This window comes from Pelecanus crispus, chromosome 1 (genome assembly GCF_030463565.1).
Source record: "Pelecanus crispus isolate bPelCri1 chromosome 1, bPelCri1.pri, whole genome shotgun sequence".
NCBI lineage: Eukaryota > Metazoa > Chordata > Aves > Pelecaniformes > Pelecanidae > Pelecanus > Pelecanus crispus.
This window is the reverse complement of record NC_134643.1, coordinates 11,487,367-11,506,105: the sequence shown is the minus strand read 5'-3', so window position 1 is coordinate 11,506,105 and position 18,739 is coordinate 11,487,367. Positions and strand designations below refer to the sequence as shown.

Genomic DNA, 18,739 nt, shown 5'->3' with positions numbered 1-18,739 from the left:
CTGTGTATAGCAAAGTAAACCCCAGCTAATCAGCATACTTGCAGTTAAGTCTCTTCTCTTGAGGAAAAATTCATAGGGAAACGTACACTTATTTATGTCTGAAAGTGTGTTCTTTCATCGAAAAACTAGAGACTGCACTTATACCTAGTGTCAGTGTTTTCCCCAATGAGATATTGCACCATTAACTAAACTGCTAAAATATGGGAGTTCTTTAAAAAGCATTTTTCTGTCCTTTCCCTCACAAGAGCTGTTCCCAAGAACTATAATTTCTGAGACATACTTGCTTATGGTATTCTTCAAGCTATAGGATAACCTGGTTTGCTAATAATTTTAAAGAAAGCTTGTAATTAAATAAATTCATAAACATTTAAAAGAAACACTCTTCTGGAGCTTAGTTGGTTAAGAGAAATGCTAAATCAGTGCTTGCTGATTGCTGAAGCCAACTGACGGGAGGCTTCTATATTTAGGATCCTCCTTACACCTGTCAAGAGAGAGAGAGACAGCCAGTGAAAAAGAAAGTGTGTGCACCAGAGCAAGCAATCCAGAGACCCATGTCTTGTAGCAAGGAGCTAAAAATAAAAGCAACAAAGAGCAATAAAGAAAACAGAGCAAAATCTTATTATTTATATTACCCCGCTGCTCTGTGACATGCTGTCAGCAAGTGCTCCAAACAGGGTACGGACCTCATTAGTTATCAGCGACTTCGGCTTCCCGCAGGAAGCCACAGCAATGCTCAAAGCTGGATGCAGTCCAACTGTGTCAAACCTGTGCTCCTCAGGTGGATCCCTTTCCCTGCCGCTCCTCAGCTGAAAGCGCGAGGCCTTTGCGGCAACATTTTCATTCCAAAGTGAACTCCAGCAAACATTCATCCCTGTGCTTAGCAATGTCACTGGAAATGGGCTTTCCAGCTTTGGCATCTGTCTTGAATCCAGGCTGCTCTCCATTTGCTAATCTGACAGCACTTCTTTCTATACTGATGATTTGTAGATATGTATGGGAACATAACAAAAGGAAAATCATGTAGGTTTCTTTAAAAAACACTATACAACCAAATAATAAAACAATCCTATTGTAAAAGCTTCAGATCCCTTTCTTTATTCTAAACAGAATAGCAGAGTGCTGCATTTCAAATGGAAGGGCATCCAGCTGTAACAGGAGCTTGCTTGCAACACATGGATGCTGCCTTCCTCCCACCTGAGGTGCAACACTCTTTTCAAATTTTTGATGTCCAGTAAGCAGAAATATTTGCATTTATATAGATTAGGGATAAAGAAACAGCACTGCTCGGGAAGTAGGGAAAATGATGCTATTTAAATTTACACACATAGTCCTTTCTAAACGCTACATGGCAATTCCTAAACAAAGAAACCGAATTTCACTCCGCCTTCCCTGACTCATATCATAACAATCCAAGTAACCTTTTAAACAATATCTGATTCCCTACCAGATTCCCTGCCTTCCTTTTTGCAAAAGGAAACTAAATGGCCTTTGTATTCCCCAGTGTTCAACAAACTGTATCTATGACTGGCCAAGCTTAATTTAAATTTCAGTAACGATTACTTTCTCAGAAAGCAACCAAAAAAGCCTTTTTTTCCCATCAATAGCAGATGAAATGCATAATTATTTGTTAAAAATTAATGATGTGCATGTTTGGGTGAGAGAAAATGCTCAGTCCTCATGAATGATGTTAAATACTCATGAATGTGGATGTTTCAGTTTGGACACACAGCACAGACAGCAACTGCACAAACCGAATCTTCTCAAAAGTAAGCCTAATTATTTGCCTACCAGCTAGTTTTAACGACTAGTCAGTAGTTACAATTAACTCATCTGCTGAGTGTACATAACTATTGTTTATGTAGATATTAATTATACACAGGCAAGAGGCAAATGAGTATAAAAACGCATGGAAGATAATGAACTTACATTCAGCTCAAAAAAGAACTAAAGGCACACAGAGGAAATTTGTATGTGATCAACACACACATGCAGTAGTTCCGTGTACCTTAATGTCACAGAAATAACTTCAAACTGTATAGGGCAAAATTATGGCTTTAGTGACATCAACATGAATTTTGCCATCTGCATCCATGCATTTCCCCCATAGTTTAACAGACAGAGGATTAAATGATTCAATACTTGCTGGAAATCAGATCCAGAGCAAGTCGATGTGCCTGGCTTGGTGTAGAGTGGTAATGTTGTACATAGTGCAGATCGATTAGCTAAGGCAAAGATAACCATATGATATGGCCAAGGTCACGCAGTTACTAGCAGTTTATAAAAGGACTTAATAAATTTAGTTTTGAAGTATTGCTTATATTTTTGGAAAGCTTAGTGCTTTTTTCTTTGGATGTCATGTAGATTAATATCCAATCATTTGTAATTCTGCAGTTACAGAATATCCTACCAGTTATTACTATACATCGTAACAGGAAAGTATAATACTGCTGTATGGTATGAATAATAATGCTAGCACATAGAAATAAGGCAAAGCACGTATCAACAGTTAAAACACATCACACGCTACTCCCATCAAAACCAATACAACCTCAGTGTAGTCATACAAAGGATGTCAGCCTGAACACCTGTCAAAAATTCATTGAAGCTGAGATACAGAAATTTAAGTCTCTTCAACCGACCACAGTCTGAAGACAGAATGGGACCATACTAGATATACTGTAATAAATCAAGGCATCTAACTCCTATAATAAACTAGCTGTGCCCAGACCTACAAATATTTTTTTTTACTATTTGTAGCACAACTAGGCTGTCCAGAAATATTCACATGCAAAAACATCTGCAGGATAAGAATGGTAAGAGAGATCTACGAAGTTTTACAAAGTCCTAAAGGGGGACAACATACATTTGCAAAAGACTAAGAACCTTGTGCTAAGTGTTGGGCAAACTACTGTTCTGTCCTACCTATCACTGATGGGGTCACCTATGGCAAGGGCCATGCCATTGTCTTGGGTACCAAACGATAGAACCATTTAATATCTGCCAGCATCACAAGTATGTCTGTCCTACACCGATTACTGCAATGAACACACAGGAGAAAAAAATATAGAAAGTGATTTGGCTGTCTTGCATCATCTCCACATTAGTATACATAATATTACCCCACCATTATTTGTTCTGCTACAGGTATTACCAGAGAAAATCCTCAGGAGACATAAACCATATTGCTTTATCAGTACGGGGATGCTGTTTCCATACCAAACTTTCTTTCCAAGGATCTGTGTCTCACAAGCTTCTGTCATACAGAATCCATAATAATATTGGTTTTGTTTCTCAACTGGAGCTTCCAAGTACTATGCTAATAAGAACAGAGACACATGTGCACGGTGAATGCACTGTTGCTGTTTGAGGTCTGTACAGAGGAATTCTCAGTCACCTGGTCTGAGATACTGCATCATTCACATATGTTAAATGAATTGTATATGATAAATTCAGCCATATTGTAAATCATATTCAGGAATGCATCAGAGAAATAATAAATGATGCAACAGATTCCTTTCTGTACATAATTTCTATGACTTTTTGAAATTCTTTTACCACCACACAAAAATCGGGGATGACAGACCATTTCCATGCAGCTTTACTATTATTTTGTCCCATACTATGATATGATAAGAGAAAAGGCCAAGCTTAATTTCATTAAAAGATGTGACTTAAGACAAAAGTGGACATAAGTCATCATCACTGTACTTCTTTGGATTGGGCTGGCAACAAAGATGTCGTATATAGAAGTCTTTAAAACTATCCACAAATATTCTACTGAAAGAAGTCTTCAAAAATCAAGTAAGAAAATACAGAATCATAAAATCATACAATGCTTTGGGTTGGAAGGGACCTTTAGAGGTCATATATCCCAGCCCCCCTGCAGTGAGCAGGGACAGCTTTAACCAGATCAGGTTGCTCAGAGCCCCGTCCAGCCTGACCTTGAATGTTTCCAGGGAATACGTTATATCAGAGTCATTCAGTGGTAATTTCTTCAGGTGAACTAGCTAATGCAGTACTTGATCCAAAAATCTGAAAGTCAAAGTCTACAGTAGGAATGTTTTATTGAGAATCGTATTATGACACCATTCCATACTTCTGCATTCTAAGTGAACTTAAAAATGAAAAGGTTTGTGGGTTTTTTTCTTTTTTAATAATATAACAGTTAGAAAGAAAACAGTTAAGCAATGGAAAAAGTACTGTCCAGCTCCTAAATAATACAGGAGAGAGCTTTTGCTCTTGCAGATTTCTCTTCAGTAAAAGTTTAGAAGCTTAACAGTTCAGAAGCACCACAAACACTTTTAGGGAATGAATTCACAAGCTACCTAGTTGTACTATCAAGACATTGTGTATCTTTAATCTGAATTTTCCTTACCTTAATTTGTAGGTTAAAGTCTGCGAAGCAGCTGATAGCCTGAATAGGCATTCATGTTCACCCTAATTCTAATAGCAATTTGTATTCAGACTTTTATTCTGCTCTGGTATGTAATAGCAAAAATCAGCTCTTACACAGCATATTACATTTTGAAAGCATTGTCCAAACAATTCTCTATGCCCTTTTGAAGAATTCACAGATGAAAGAGAAAACTGGGTAAGAACAGAAAAAAACAGACCCCGAAACTCCTGTTTTATTTTTGTAAATAAATAGCTTGGAAGTTTTAACCCAGCCCTAACTTACAACTTTGAAACCATGTCAATTCAAACCATGTCTAGTTTTGAGATACATAGAAGGAGCTTTTCTTCTAAAAAAAGTAAGCATAGCAATGATAAGGCATTACAGTTGTATGGAGGCAGACAAATAGTGGTGAATTACTTCAGTTGAGAGAAAAATCAGGTGGCCATTAAACTGCTGGTTTTAAAGCTCCTGAGAATTTTTTTTACTGTATCATTTCAGCATCATTTCAGACTCTCAGAGAACTGCACAAACAATGTAAAATAACAATACTTCACTGTAAATAGCCCTTATTTTTATATTGATTTTGTTTAGATAGACATTGAGTGTTCAAAAGATTGTGTAATTTCTCCATTCTGAAAATAGACAGCATTATCAGCCAAGAAAGCCTTCATTAGTTCATTATCCAATTTTCCCAGGTGAAAGAAATGTTGCATGGAGGGTGTGTGTCCATGTCAAATCACATAGTAACAAACCACAAACGGGAATATATCTAAATTACTGTTGAATTAGAAGCTCCATTCCACAACAACAATCAAAACTGTGTAGCCCACACAGTTTATATTTGCCTATCATATATTTGTTTAAGGACTTTGGACTACAATACACGATACTACAAGTTTAAAAAAAAAAAAAACCACAAAAAACAACGGGTTTATTTTATTACTTTGCAGATATTGTAGGGCTGTTTCATTGTAGGTAATGAAGAACTACTTTATTTTAAGCAGTCTTTGAATGAGTCATTTTGCAGGTGATCTCCAGTTTGCAGATTATCTATTTGGCCATTAAGAAAGCCTTGAATAAGTTCTATCCAAATACACGTCATTAAGTGTCAGTATATGAAATTTGGATCTGGTATACCAGAAATATTAAATTTCAGGTATTGGTGAAATCTCTTAAATTTGGATATGGCTGCTCCCAAAACTACCACAAGATTAAATATATAGATACACAGGAAGCATGAGTTTCTTAGCCACGTAGGTAACTAGAACAGTCAGTATTTCCATGGTATACTGCTGACATTTCCCGCTTGTTAATTTTCAGGAAAAATCCCAGGTAGGAAATAATTCCTGCTCAGTGAAGGGCTGTACCAATTATTGAACTTGCACAGCACAGAAAACACAGGATCAGCCACCAATTTCTCTTTCTGCAGTGAAACAACATCCTAGCGATAGAAAACATGCAAACACCTCTCAAAACCATCTCTTTGTGCAGGGTATCCTTACCAGGGCTTTTGGGTTCAAAGAATAACTTTTGGCTAATAGCTTACTTTCAGTTCTCAGAGGCAGGTGCTTCTGCAATCTCTCCATGTAGTGGAAGTTATTACTAGCTTTTCGTTGCCAGAGACAAGGTATGTCCTTTGCAGCTTTACCAAAGTTACCTACAAAATCCACCTGTCATGTTAATCTTACATTGGAGTTGCATTTTGAATAATTAGCTCTACAAAAAAACTCTTATTAAGTCAAAATCATAAAAGCTGTAAAGTCAAATAACCAAAATAAGAATTCATCTGCATTTTAATATTTAAGAACATGTAAGCATAATTCTGCCCTTGTATATCAAGATATCCGCAATGAAACATGTTTCTAGCAGAAGAAATAATGGTTGATTTTCTAACTGAAGACGGAATCACAATGAAGATGTATAAGGAAAAGAATTTAAGGCCATAAGGCAATTTCAATATCTTGCATTTCCTAGTTTTCAAGTGTTTAGCTTTACAATCAGATAACTTACTTTTAACTTAGATTTTTTTAAAGACTGATCAGCACTTTATTCTATAAAGAGATTATTCCCACGGACTGTAATGGGACAATTGTAGAGTAGAATACTATTCACTAAAAAGAAATAGAGCCCCGGGTAATTAGATATGTGGAACAAAATATTTAATCACTGATGTTTAACATGTGCTTGCAAAGCTGAAAGCATTGCTACTGAATACAAGCATTTGTAGAAGCATGGATATCTGCAAGAATAACTGAGCATTTTTGTGTAAAACTACCTTGCAGGCCATAAAAGTATTTTATTTTATAAACAGAGTTATGAAAAGAAAAAAACACTACCAGCAAAATATCTGCAAGCTAAGTATTGTTCTATACATCCACTACAATATTCTTTATGGCCATTTGTTAATTGTATCTATCCTCATCCATGCAAGGAATTGATGGGTGCTTTTAATCCTAATTTTGCAGACTGGGGGAGTGTATCTATACCAGGAACATTTACATAGCAGATGAGTAAAGATACTGGCTGAGTGCTTCTAACAGCAAAGCAGCTATCACATCAGAATTTCACCTCGTGTCCCCATAAAGTACAAACATCATCTTTCAGAGTAAACCCAGCTTCACTGGAAAAAATATATAAAGTTTGTCTGTAAATTTCTTGTGGATTTTAAACCTAATTACCTGAAAAATCGAGATTTCATACCAGAAGGTGAACAAATTATTCAATTGTGCATAATGAGGGGTTAAAATAAATTGCTTCTATCATTCCCACCATTCCAAATTGCAGTGCTGAACTCTAGAACTAATTGCTTGAGAAAAAAAAGAAAAAACCAAAACCACAAAAAAGTAAATTTATGAAAGCCATTCACAGTTATCCTGCACATTACTAGACACTGCAGTATTTTGAACAGGAAAGTATTCTTCCTTACAGTTCCCTACTCATACAAAATTGTGTTTGTTCCTAATCTGGGGGAACATTTTTCGATGCCTTCCGGCACATTAGGAAGTTCTTTTTCACAAACACTTGCTCAGTGGGGCACGGACAATGAAGTGGTGTCAGAGCTTATCATTTAAAAGGAAGACAAATGACCACATCTGATATCACGCATGGCTTCTTTGTGATATCTTACTACTCCCCTCTGTATAGCCTAATACGATCATGTATTACAATTTATTTTATATAATTTTTACAATCAGGCCTTGACAGTGATGACTCATTCCATTGTGATGCAACCTGTATGTGTTTAATCAGGAATTATTTTATGTGGATTCATTCTTGCACTCGGGATTTAAGTGATACAGGACTGATACTCATTTTGCTGCAATTACACTGGTGCCAAGAAGGATGAAATTGGGTACCTAATAATTTCCAAAGACATTTAGAGTATATCCTGAGACATACTCTTAGTCATGCAACAAACCAATTAATCCTTCATGTATTTCTAATCAGTCAAAAATTACTATAAGGACCAGATTCTGCTTTCAGTTACCACAAAGCTTTTCCTCTGTGTATAGTATAGTGAAATCTCCTTAAGATATGTTCCTGCACATATTAGTGGTCCTCTCCCAGCTTATATATCTACCCACATCATCTAAAATATATTCACAACAGATGAAAGTCTAATCCAAGAAGATGCTAAGGCAAGAGAAGTGGCTTGGTAAATAACAAAAATGATTGGTAAGGACTACGCTTCTGTTGTGACTGTTTGTGGCAAGCCAAAATAATTGCAATGAAAAGTATGCTACTCCTGCTTGAAATCTTAACAGCCTGGTGATTATCAGGTAATTAGTGATTGCTAATGATCATCTTAGGCATGCTACTAGTCCATAAATAGGAGCAAGTTGATACTGGACCACCTAAATAGCACTAATTATGTACTTTTATGACCACCTTTCTTACAGAAGCAGGACACCTTGCAATATGCAACACATTTATTCAGGCAGGATGACAATTGGGGTGTCATTCCCATTTTAGAAATGGGAACAGAAGGAATAAAACCAGCAGTAGCCAGTTCTGCAAAAGAAGCAGGTAACAGATCAGGTTAATGAACTCGAGTGTCATGGGCCCTTGGCTAGTACTGTACCCACCTATTGCCTCTGTTTTAATTAGAAAGCACAAAATATTCACAGTACAAATTTCAGATAAACTGGGCATCTACAGCTCCAAGTGATTTCAACAGCGAGAACCACGATTTGCAATGTGGCAAAGGAGTGCAACTAGCACGCAGCGTTGGCATGAATCAGATATGCTGGCTGCTTTTTCACGATACTGTCTGCAGATTTTTGCTGACTCCTGTGAGTTTCTAAAAATGCTGTTAAGCTTATGTTTTACAATCTGTGTACATCCAAGAAGTACAGAACGTGGAGATTAACTTCTTCTAACTCCCCAGATCTCAAGTTACCAAAAGAAGCAGATATGATGGTACATTTTCTACAAAGATTCTAGTAAAAACAAAACAAAAAAAACCAAACAACAACAAAAAACAACCTTTCAGAACTAGGGAAACCAGATATATTATGAATCCAGGAAAGGTTTGGTCATGCAAGTTTCTGAGGTAAGGTGGGAATATAGCAAACACACATCTTAATAAACAAGGCTTAACAGCTTAACAACACTTTTCAACTACAGAGGGCTTTAGAGGCATTAGCTAACAAATTAATCTTGACAATAAAACCTTGCCTGACTAAATGGTAAGATACTGCAGTTTTCTACTTTACTGAGAGAAATTACTGTGGAAAGCTAAGGTACAAAACTTAAGAAGTAATGCAAGGCAGATAAGGGAGGCAGATAACAGAGAGAGACATATAATGATGAAGTGCTCAGCCAAGATACACAAAATTCAGGGTGTACATCATAGAAAACAAAATCAGAATATTTCTGATTAAATAAAAGTAAATTTAAAAAGTCTATTACCTCTTCTATTTCTATTATTCTTTTTTTTGCCTTTTTTTTCTTTTTTTTTCCAAAATTGGTGCCACGGAATTCATTTATGGGAGACCTTTCAGATCACAAAATACTTGCTGCATTAGGAAATACACACACAGCTGCATCCATCCTAATGAAGGATAACTTCCCGCAGAAGACGATGGTACAAGAAAGCTCATTGCTCACTTCACTCAATTGCTATCTTCTCTCACCACGCATTCGTACATATATGTCTCTTCACTTCATCCTGTCTTTGAAAAAAAAATCTAATGGACTTGTTACACCCATATGTAAAAAGAATAAAATTACATGAGGCTAACAGAAAATATGGATATTCAATAATTGCTGCAGGAAGTGGTCTAAATACTTACTGAAGAATGGTATACTATGTATTCTATTTTATTGTAATTAACTCTACTAAATGAAATCAGCCATATACTGCAAAAAAACAACATCTGCATTAACATCTGCATATGAAACCACCACATTTCTGGATTAAACTCACAAAACAGAGTATCAACATATCTCATAGGGCAGAGCATTCCCCAAGTAAACAGGATTGTCTCCAAGTATAGGGCTATATTTAGGATCCACAAGACCTCTGCCAAATAGACTATTCAAATCCACACCGGGGGAAAATGATTACTGTGGGGGTTTGTTCAGCCATTTACAAAAGAAATCATTTTTCCTACTAGTCCACATCAGAATATCATAAATCGAAACTTGCCTTTTAATGGACTGTTGAACTTACCCCTTTTTTATCATTTTAACTAGTTTAATAGGATATTGGATCTGCTTGTGCCAGAGAAAGTTGTTCACCTGTAATAGTGGGGGAATGAATAGTAAAAACCCTAACATTGTAATTCAAATTCCTAGTCATCTCTCTTTCCTTACTCTCCTCCTTCCTGCGGTATCGATAAACATGATTCTGCCAGCTCAGAGTGCCAAACGTTTCACTTAATAATCTTCGACAGAACAGCCCCTGTGACTCAGTTTCCTCCTATGGAAAAGGCTGGCATTTCTAATCAAGAGTGAATAGAAGCCAGGTGTGGCAAATTTCTACTCATTCCAGGAACAAAGAAAACTTCCCTTTTGCTGGTTTGTTTAGGACTACCTTACTGCAGAAAGAAAAATGCAGCATGATATTAAAAGTGACAATTGAGAAAAATGGCATGCCTTGAGTTAGGCCTTAGTCCTGCCACCCTTACCCAGAGAACTTCTATAACTTTCTTTTTATGCCTACTTGAAAGAAGATTTAGTCCATGCTTAGCAAAATATAATAAAAATCCCAGTAAAGATAAGAGAGAGGCTGTATGGCTGGGGAACGTTTTAAGCTTTTAGACCAGACTAGTGGGGAGCTGCACAGCAGAAAGTGGAGCACTTGAGTTAGAAAGTTGTTTAGATGAACCAAGTTTAGCTTTTCTCCTTTAAACAAAAATTAAATAATTTATCATCTGATTGCTACAAAAACTAGACTGTGGACTCAGCAACTCCTTTGTGTTCTTATTTACTCCACAAATCAGGTCAAAAGTGAATCACAATTTATTATAATGGATAAATTTGAGAGTCTTTGCTTGTGGACTTCAACTGAAGCTTTATATGCATGAGGGCTGAAAAAAGGACCACTGATCCAATATATACCTCCATGTTAAAGACAATGATTCCTGTGCAAAAAATTTTCCTTAGCCCATATAATCCACAGGAGACATTCTTTAAAAAACTCCTCTTCTTTCTGCATTCCTGGCTCAACATGCATGGCTCTGGAGAAACAGGAAATTTCTAAAATGAAAAATGCTTAAATCACTATGTAGAAAATCTGTTACAAAATCAGACTACAGTTCTTGTGCTGACCAACTCTCAAATGAGAGAGAGTGAGAATGTAATTTAAAAAGAGAGTAAAAAATCCAATAAAACATTTTTATATTAGTCAGCAATATTATAACTTCACATTCATATTCTATGGGTATTTTAGGCCTGCCTCAGATTAAAAAAAAAAAGTCTGATTTTGAATTACTGTAATTAACTGCAAAAGCTTGCTGATTTGTTGATGCAAAATAATGTCAATCTTTTTCATAAACTTGTTACAATCTTTGTAAATAAATAGCAATAAATATACAAGGAACAGAAATTCGTCTCTTTGTCATCAGTTTGCTGTTGGCGTGCAGAGAAAGGTGTTATAAGGAGGGACACAGGTGAAGACCCATGGTCCTTTCCCTAACATCATTAGTGGAACATTACCAAACAGTGAGCCATATTCTTGTCACACTGTGCTTGTGAAAGAAGAAGTATATGTTACATTTCGCCCTGAAAACTAATTAAGTCTGGGAGGAAGGAAGACGTGAAACGTTGAGTTTCCTTAGAAGCAGAGTAGGCCAAAAAATAGTGTGGAAAGCAGTGGAGAGGGAAAAGCCAAATCCCTCTTGAGCTGAATAGCTGCAGGCATATGCCATTAATTTTTAGCTATTAAAAAGTGCTGAGGCATATTTTGAAAATCTTCACTCTTATACGGATTTTTTTTTTTTTTTCTGACAATATCAACGGGACTTTTAATTTCAGCAGCATAGTCTGGCCATAGATTAAGAATATCGAACCCATGAACATCACTGAAGTACAAATTCAGTTGAGAAGGATTTCACTAGCTGTGTTACACACTTGCACCTTAAACGCGAGCCACACCTGCATTGCTATTGTGTGCATTACACAGCAGTGCTTGACATAAAAATCATATTCTGCAAACAATATTGCTTCCAGTTCTCTTTTAATATTGGAAATCAGGAGGGAAAGAAGAATCACAGCATTCTGTAATAGTAATGACCAATTTGCTACAGTAAGCAATGGCACAACTGATGTAAAACCCGGCTCTTGGTCTGATACTACAGAACAGAGCATTACCCAAAATACGTTTGAGAACAGTTGAGTGGGATCAGGCTATTTAATAGACGCAATAAGAGAAATAATTCAGAGCTGCAATCTCAAATGCAATTCATTTAAGTATTCATTGATACCTGTCTCACAGCAGCTGTAGATGGAATGAAAAAAAGGATGCAGGAATAGGCTAAGAGAGATCTAAGACACAATGCACAGGCACTGCCCAGGGGTGGGGGCAGAAATGCCGTTATTATTTTGCACTTAAGTTCTGTGTATTTTCAAGGTGCTAGATATGTTTTAGCTGGACACCAAGGACACTGAGCTGTCATTCCTTCTTTCAAGAAGTCTGATTCAGCATTCATAAAAGACATAAATAAAGGATGGCATCTGGCTTTACCAAATTATAGCTATGATCCAACAATTTTATTCCAGTGTTATGTTCTGGTAAATCCTTTCTTCTGTTAAAGCAGATATCTTAACAAGGCACTAGAAAACAACGTTTTCTGTAGTCCATAATATCAGTTTTTGTCACTAAGGTCCTTATAAGCACTCTAAGCACAACATGCATCCCAAGCACACGGCGATCAAAAGCTCCTGTATTGCTGCAAAGAAGTACAAAACAGTCTGGGGCCCAATTCTTCTTCTATTATGTTCAACAACAGAGAGAATGAGTCATTTTTCTCTTAAACTACTAAAATGCTCCTAAACTGCAACCCCTATCTCGCAGAGGTTTAAGTCAAACATTGGTCTAGAAGATAATACTACCCTGGGTAAAGGATCCTCGCAGAAGGGAAGAATAAAGGCGTAAGCATGTCAGATCACAGTTATCAGTGGGCAACTATAGTCTATTTTGTTTCTTTGTTACAAAAGATTAATAATGATCTGACCACGCTTCCATCAGTTTGAAATGCTCTGCTAGATAAATATTTTTAAGATCTGTACAACAGGCCTTCTATTTAACAATGAATACATTTCAGACTAATGTGCTGCCAAGCTCCAGCTCTCTTTCTAGCAGCTGAATTCTTGGATAAAATCATTTTGCAGGGTATGAGCAATGCAGGTCTGAAAATAGCATCACTGCAAAATGAAAGATGGCAAGAACCTCTACAATGCTGATTTATTTCAATGAAATTTCATCTCCTATAATCACTACCTATTTTGACTTTTTCAGCTGAATTTTCATACTTAATAAAATGTAAATCTATAGAATTTGTTAATTTTGAGGCCCCAGCATAAATGTCTAATAGGGAAACAAAAGAAGAAAAGCAGAATTAAAAAAATACCCATTCACAATTTACATCAGCAAATATGTAAAACAGGAAAATGCTTTGTGGGTCCAAATAATTTGCATTTATCACCACCACATGTACAGAGACACTCACAAAAAGAAACCAACACCAATCAACAAGCTGTTTCACACTTATCTTTAAGTATGTTTCTACTACAAGGATGGATTGGAGCAATACTTTTTGAAATATTGGTGGGTTTATACATCTTGCGTAATGCTCAGTATTCAGACATGTGCTGCTGAAAAAACACTAAGAGGTGATATTGCACTTCCCTGAGTCTAAGTGGATTACATCTTTTGGCTTTCTTTCCAATTCACAGACACAAAGGTACACTTCAGCAGATTATTTTTTTCCTAATAATGAAGATTTTTAAATAGATTGGAAAATAGAATTTTCAAATTATGAGTCTGATATTTTAAAATCCATTAACGCAGCTGTCTTTTCTAATTAACATCAGCAATAAAACTAGCATTCTTCTATCTCAGATTTTATGCTAAAAATGAGATTATATGTGAGCAGTGTCAAAATTCGTAAATCTGACAGTAGAAACAGATAAGAAGAACACATCATAAATATCTTCTATCTACGTTCAATCACTGATTTTGTATAGAAAGCGACTCTGTGTACCAAGCCCAGCTACATTCTCAGCCAGACCTACACTTCTTAGGTCCATGCGCAGAAACCAAAAATACAAATGTCCCAGTTGTGCAAGCCTTAATTCATATGACTCATAGACTTCCCTGACTTGTCCTAATGACACCGAAAACAGTAAGGATGATTCATGCAAATAAAAAATGGGAATACACCACTTCTTTTCTAAAAATTTCCTGCCTGCATACTTGTAGATATATGGTCATATGTATATTATTTTTATCCTCAGATGTTTCACACCAATTTATCTAAGTAGCAGATCTGTCTTGGATATAATGTATAATTTAATCTCTACATATACAGAACAGGTGACTAAGGAGGAAAAAAAGGATAAAAGACATAGGAAAGAGATAAAATGAGTGGGGGAGGAAAATTAGAGAAAATAAAATAAAAACCAGGCATTAAGCTATATCCAGAATGATGTAATTACAGAAACAGTTCTACTGATATTGAAAGGCTTCATCTGTAGGATTATCAAAATTGAAATACGTTTTTTGTTGATTGTTTTTTTCCTTTTTAATCAGTACACACAGGTTTATCATCAGAAAGCAGTAGGTAAACATATCGTACATTACTCACTATCAGTAAAAATATCAACACCGTTAAGACATACTGTGTCGAAAGTATACTTAAGAATTACAACATATTTTTAAACTCAGGACTATCTGTTCTGATGCCGTATAGATAAAAGAACAGAAATAAAGTGAGTCTTATGGTACCTTTATCAGGAAACACACAAAGTACATTTACTTAATACTATTTCTTTCCTCAAGTCTGTATGGATATGGATGATAAACAAATATGTATGGCTACAAAGAAAGATGCTTTGCGTACTGCCTTAGCAGTAGCGTGCTTATAGTGACAGAAGTACTATATACAACAATGTTCTCATATAAGTGCAAATCTGCTATGCCGCGTGTATAATTGAAGTATTTGGAGTTGCTATGTTAAAAGTAAGAACATGATACCCTGTACCAACATAGATCCCTACCTAATACATGATACAATGAAAATGGTACATTTTAATGAAACCTAGTATGTATCCATCAGTAGCTAAACCTTACAGCTAGAGATCAAGACACAATTACCACTATACTTAAACAGTTCATTGAAGAAAAGTCTTCAATATTTGCAGTGAAATATTCCAACACAGGAAGCAACAAATGCGATTATACCACCTGCTCAGATTTTCAATGAAAAATTAAGGCTCCCATTTCATACAGCACAATCCTTCACTTGAAATTCTCTTTACATTGCTGAGTAAATAGATCGGAGCCTTTTTGCCTTGTCAGAGAAGTAAAATTAATCAAATGGTTGAGATTCTATGAAACAGGCATTGCTTAAACCTTCAGCATTTTTTGCTAAAACTGTTTCATACTTGTATACTACTGTACTGGTGATAAGGGTTTCTGAATGTTTTAGTAAAAGCACATGTTAAAATATTTACTGATGCAGAAGGAACGGATGACTGAAGGAAAAGTGATTGTACAATAATGAGCTGATGAAATCATGAAGTATATAGCCCTGAATATGCACATTTTTCATGCAACAGCTGGGAAATACTGCTTCCTCAGACCAACTTTTTAACTAAGAGACAAAGAGACTGAAAATAATGGGGAGAAAGCAGGTAGCTAAGAACACAATATCAGCAAACCTTCAATTCTTCAATTATTAATATCCTTTCCTTCCTTTATTCTCTTCTCCTGTGGGGTTTTTTTCATATTTTTAATATTCTTAACATATAAAATCTTTCACATTACAGGCATTTGTGTCGCTTCTCTTTGTTCTTGCCCATTTGTAATCTATAGTGGGAAACAAAACACCACTGTCAAGTCTTAAAAAAAGAATCCAAAAATTTTTTTCTCTTTCACCTGCTACATCATTACTTTTTGCAAAGCAGCTCTCCCTGCATCAACCTGTTGTGCTGTCTTCTAAATGAACTAAGCCTTATTTGCACTTTGATTTAATCTCAAAGGGGAAGCATTACTATGAAGGATGGACAGGCACTATAGATTGTTTCTACAATATTTCAATGGAATAATAATGAGAAAAAAGAAAGCCAGCAGCAAGTAGATTGTGTAGAACATGGAAATGCTATTGACTAACATCATATTCTGAACTACTTAATCATAGGCATAGTTATAATTAAAGTTATATTAGATAATATGTTTTCCTGTTGACAATTTCTATTATCATGACTGGCAGTAAAGGTAAATTCTGAGGGGAATTAGCAAACATGGACAGAGGGACAAAAACAGTTTTAAGGAAATATCACGTAATGTTATGCTAAAAAGTGATCTAGACTTCTACTTGAAATCATACAATATTCTTTTATACGGTATTCTTTTAATTTCACGAGGTTCCATATTTCGTTCACTTTTAAGACTAGAAAAAATCTATGCAGAAGATAAATTGTAAGTAGTCGTGTATAATAAACTTATCAGCTCAGTAAGAAACAGGAGCTCAAACACAAAAAAAAAAGCAGTGACTTAAAAAGCCCTGGCTTTGTATTTTGTCACTCTTGCTTCTACATGGCATGTCTTTATAAACTGCAAAACGAGAATATTTTAAAAGATAATCTTCCCTTCAATGAAAGGCTATATTTGTTCAACTTAGAAGATATTAAGTGGTTATTTTACACTTATCTTTGTGTTCCTTTCTTTCATTTAACAGTGCGAGCATCCCTTTGAGTCTTTCATAATGGAACCGATACTCGGAACTGAATCCAATTATAACAACCTACCAGCAGTACTAATTGGTGCAAATGCATCGCTGGTAATTGCTGTAAACTCATCCTTCTGCACAGGATGAACGAGGGCAATAAATTCTACTCAGCGTTAAACAATAGGGAAGACTACCATTAGTACTGGTTTTCTTGTGTAAAATGCATTAAAGTGAGTCACGCACTTAAAAGTTACCTACTGGTAGCTTTAACCCAGATTCAGAGACTAAGGTAAGTGGTTCCAAAAAGAAGAAGAAGAAAAAAAATATACATATAAAAATAATAAGGTGAGGAGGAGAGAAGAAAAGGAAGGAAACACGGTCATTAGTCCGTAGTGTTTTGTTGCGTGGGGTTTTTTCCCAATGTTTCGTTGTGTTTTCCAATTTGTGGGCGAGTCTCAAACACGATGTATTGGTTTATTTTTGTCTTGCTTTTATGGCATGCTTTCATTAGGCGATCTTTGCACCGCTCCGGCCAACACTTGCACGCTAATAAGCACGCAGGGCTTTGAAGATTTCCATCTCGCGGCCACGCAGAACAGAGCCGCTCGCACCGAGGGGTTCCGCCGGCTCTCGCAGAGGGGATTTTTGAGGAGGGGCGATCCGCCAGGCCGGCGCTGGAGGGAACGGCTCCTCTGGCGTGGCACACGCCTGCGCACACACCGCACCCCGCCGCCACCGCACCCCGCCGCCACCGCACCCCGCCGGCGGCCGCGGGCACCAACCGGCCCCTGCGCCTCCCGAAACGCCGCCGCCGTGCGCTGGAACGCCGCCAGGTAGGGGCGAGCCTAAGCGCGGGCTCGAAACTCAGGGCGCTGCTCTCCTGCCTCTTCCACAGGCCTGCCGCAGAACGGCAGGAAAAATCCGCGTCTTGCGTGAATTTGAATAAAATTGCGAAAGTTTTCATTTTTTTTAAAAATCGCCTTAAAACTCCAGCCAGGCTGAAATAACCTTTGTGGGAGGAGGGGGCGGGCTCTGTGTAACTCGCAACTTTCCCGTCAGCGCGGCCCAAGTGCCGGCTGGATGTGGAGCGGGATCCGCTCGGGAGCGGGGCCGGGGCACAGCCGCTGCCCCCAAAGTGCCGCCCTGCGCCGTGACCGCGGCGCGCTGCCCGCCGGCCGCCGGCCGCCCCGGGGGCACCCTCTGCTGCCCTGACTCCTTCCCCCGCAAAAGCAGCCGAAAGCCGGCAATTTTACCTCACCGCCACTTGCCGCCCGGACTGAGTTTATTCCCCTCTGTATTTTGGCCGGAGCCGCGCTCTCCCCGGCGCAGAGGTGCGCCCCCGCCCCGGCCGTGCCCCCCGCCCGGCCCCCGCGGGGACTTACGTGGTGGCAGAAGGGAAAGGTCCCTCCGAGGAGTGGTTCATCACCAGGGACTGGAAAAGTGTCAGGCTAAAGACTAGCAGCCAGCCCGCAGCCATCTTCCTGATCGAAGATCGATCCCCCTTCCCCAAGTCGGCGAGACGGCAATAATAATAAATTCAATTATTGTGTGTGTGGCGGTGTGGGGGGGCCGTTGTTTTTTAAAGCCTCCTCCGCTCCCCCGCCCCCCCCCCCCCGCCCCCTCGCAGGAGGCGCAGCCCAGAGATGTGCGGAGAAGCGGGAGCGCGGCCGAGGGTGGGAAGGAGGAGGAGAAACGATGGAGATCTGTGGGTGGAGAGGGGGAAGAGGAGAAATAGAGAAGAGCGAGAGAGATACTCTGCTCCCTGCTACTCCAGCAGCAGCTCCAGCTTCATCTGATCCGCCGCCATCAGGGCTACTTTTGTAACAGAGCTCCGCGCACTCTGTGTGCGCGTGTCCTTCCCTGATTTATTCCCCCGATTGCAGAGCAGGAGGAGGAGGAGGAGGAGGAGGAGAGAGGCGGGCGGGGTGGGGGCTCCTGAAGGGACAGG

At 38.1% G+C, this 18,739-nt stretch overlaps 1 protein-coding gene across 6 annotated transcripts in view; it reads right to left on the bottom strand.

Annotated features, from left to right (window-relative positions):
- CACNA2D1 (calcium voltage-gated channel auxiliary subunit alpha2delta 1) overlaps window positions 1-18,268 on the bottom strand; it is a 451,440-nt gene extending 433,172 nt beyond the window's left edge. For all 6 annotated transcript variants that reach the window (XM_075713027.1, XM_075713021.1, XM_075712994.1 and 3 more), the window contains exon 1: window positions 18,174-18,268. In XM_075713027.1, the coding sequence (XP_075569142.1) occupies window positions 18,174-18,268 (95 nt within the window). The remainder of the gene's footprint in view (window positions 1-18,173) is intronic.
- Between the last annotated feature and the right edge of the window lie 471 nt (window positions 18,269-18,739).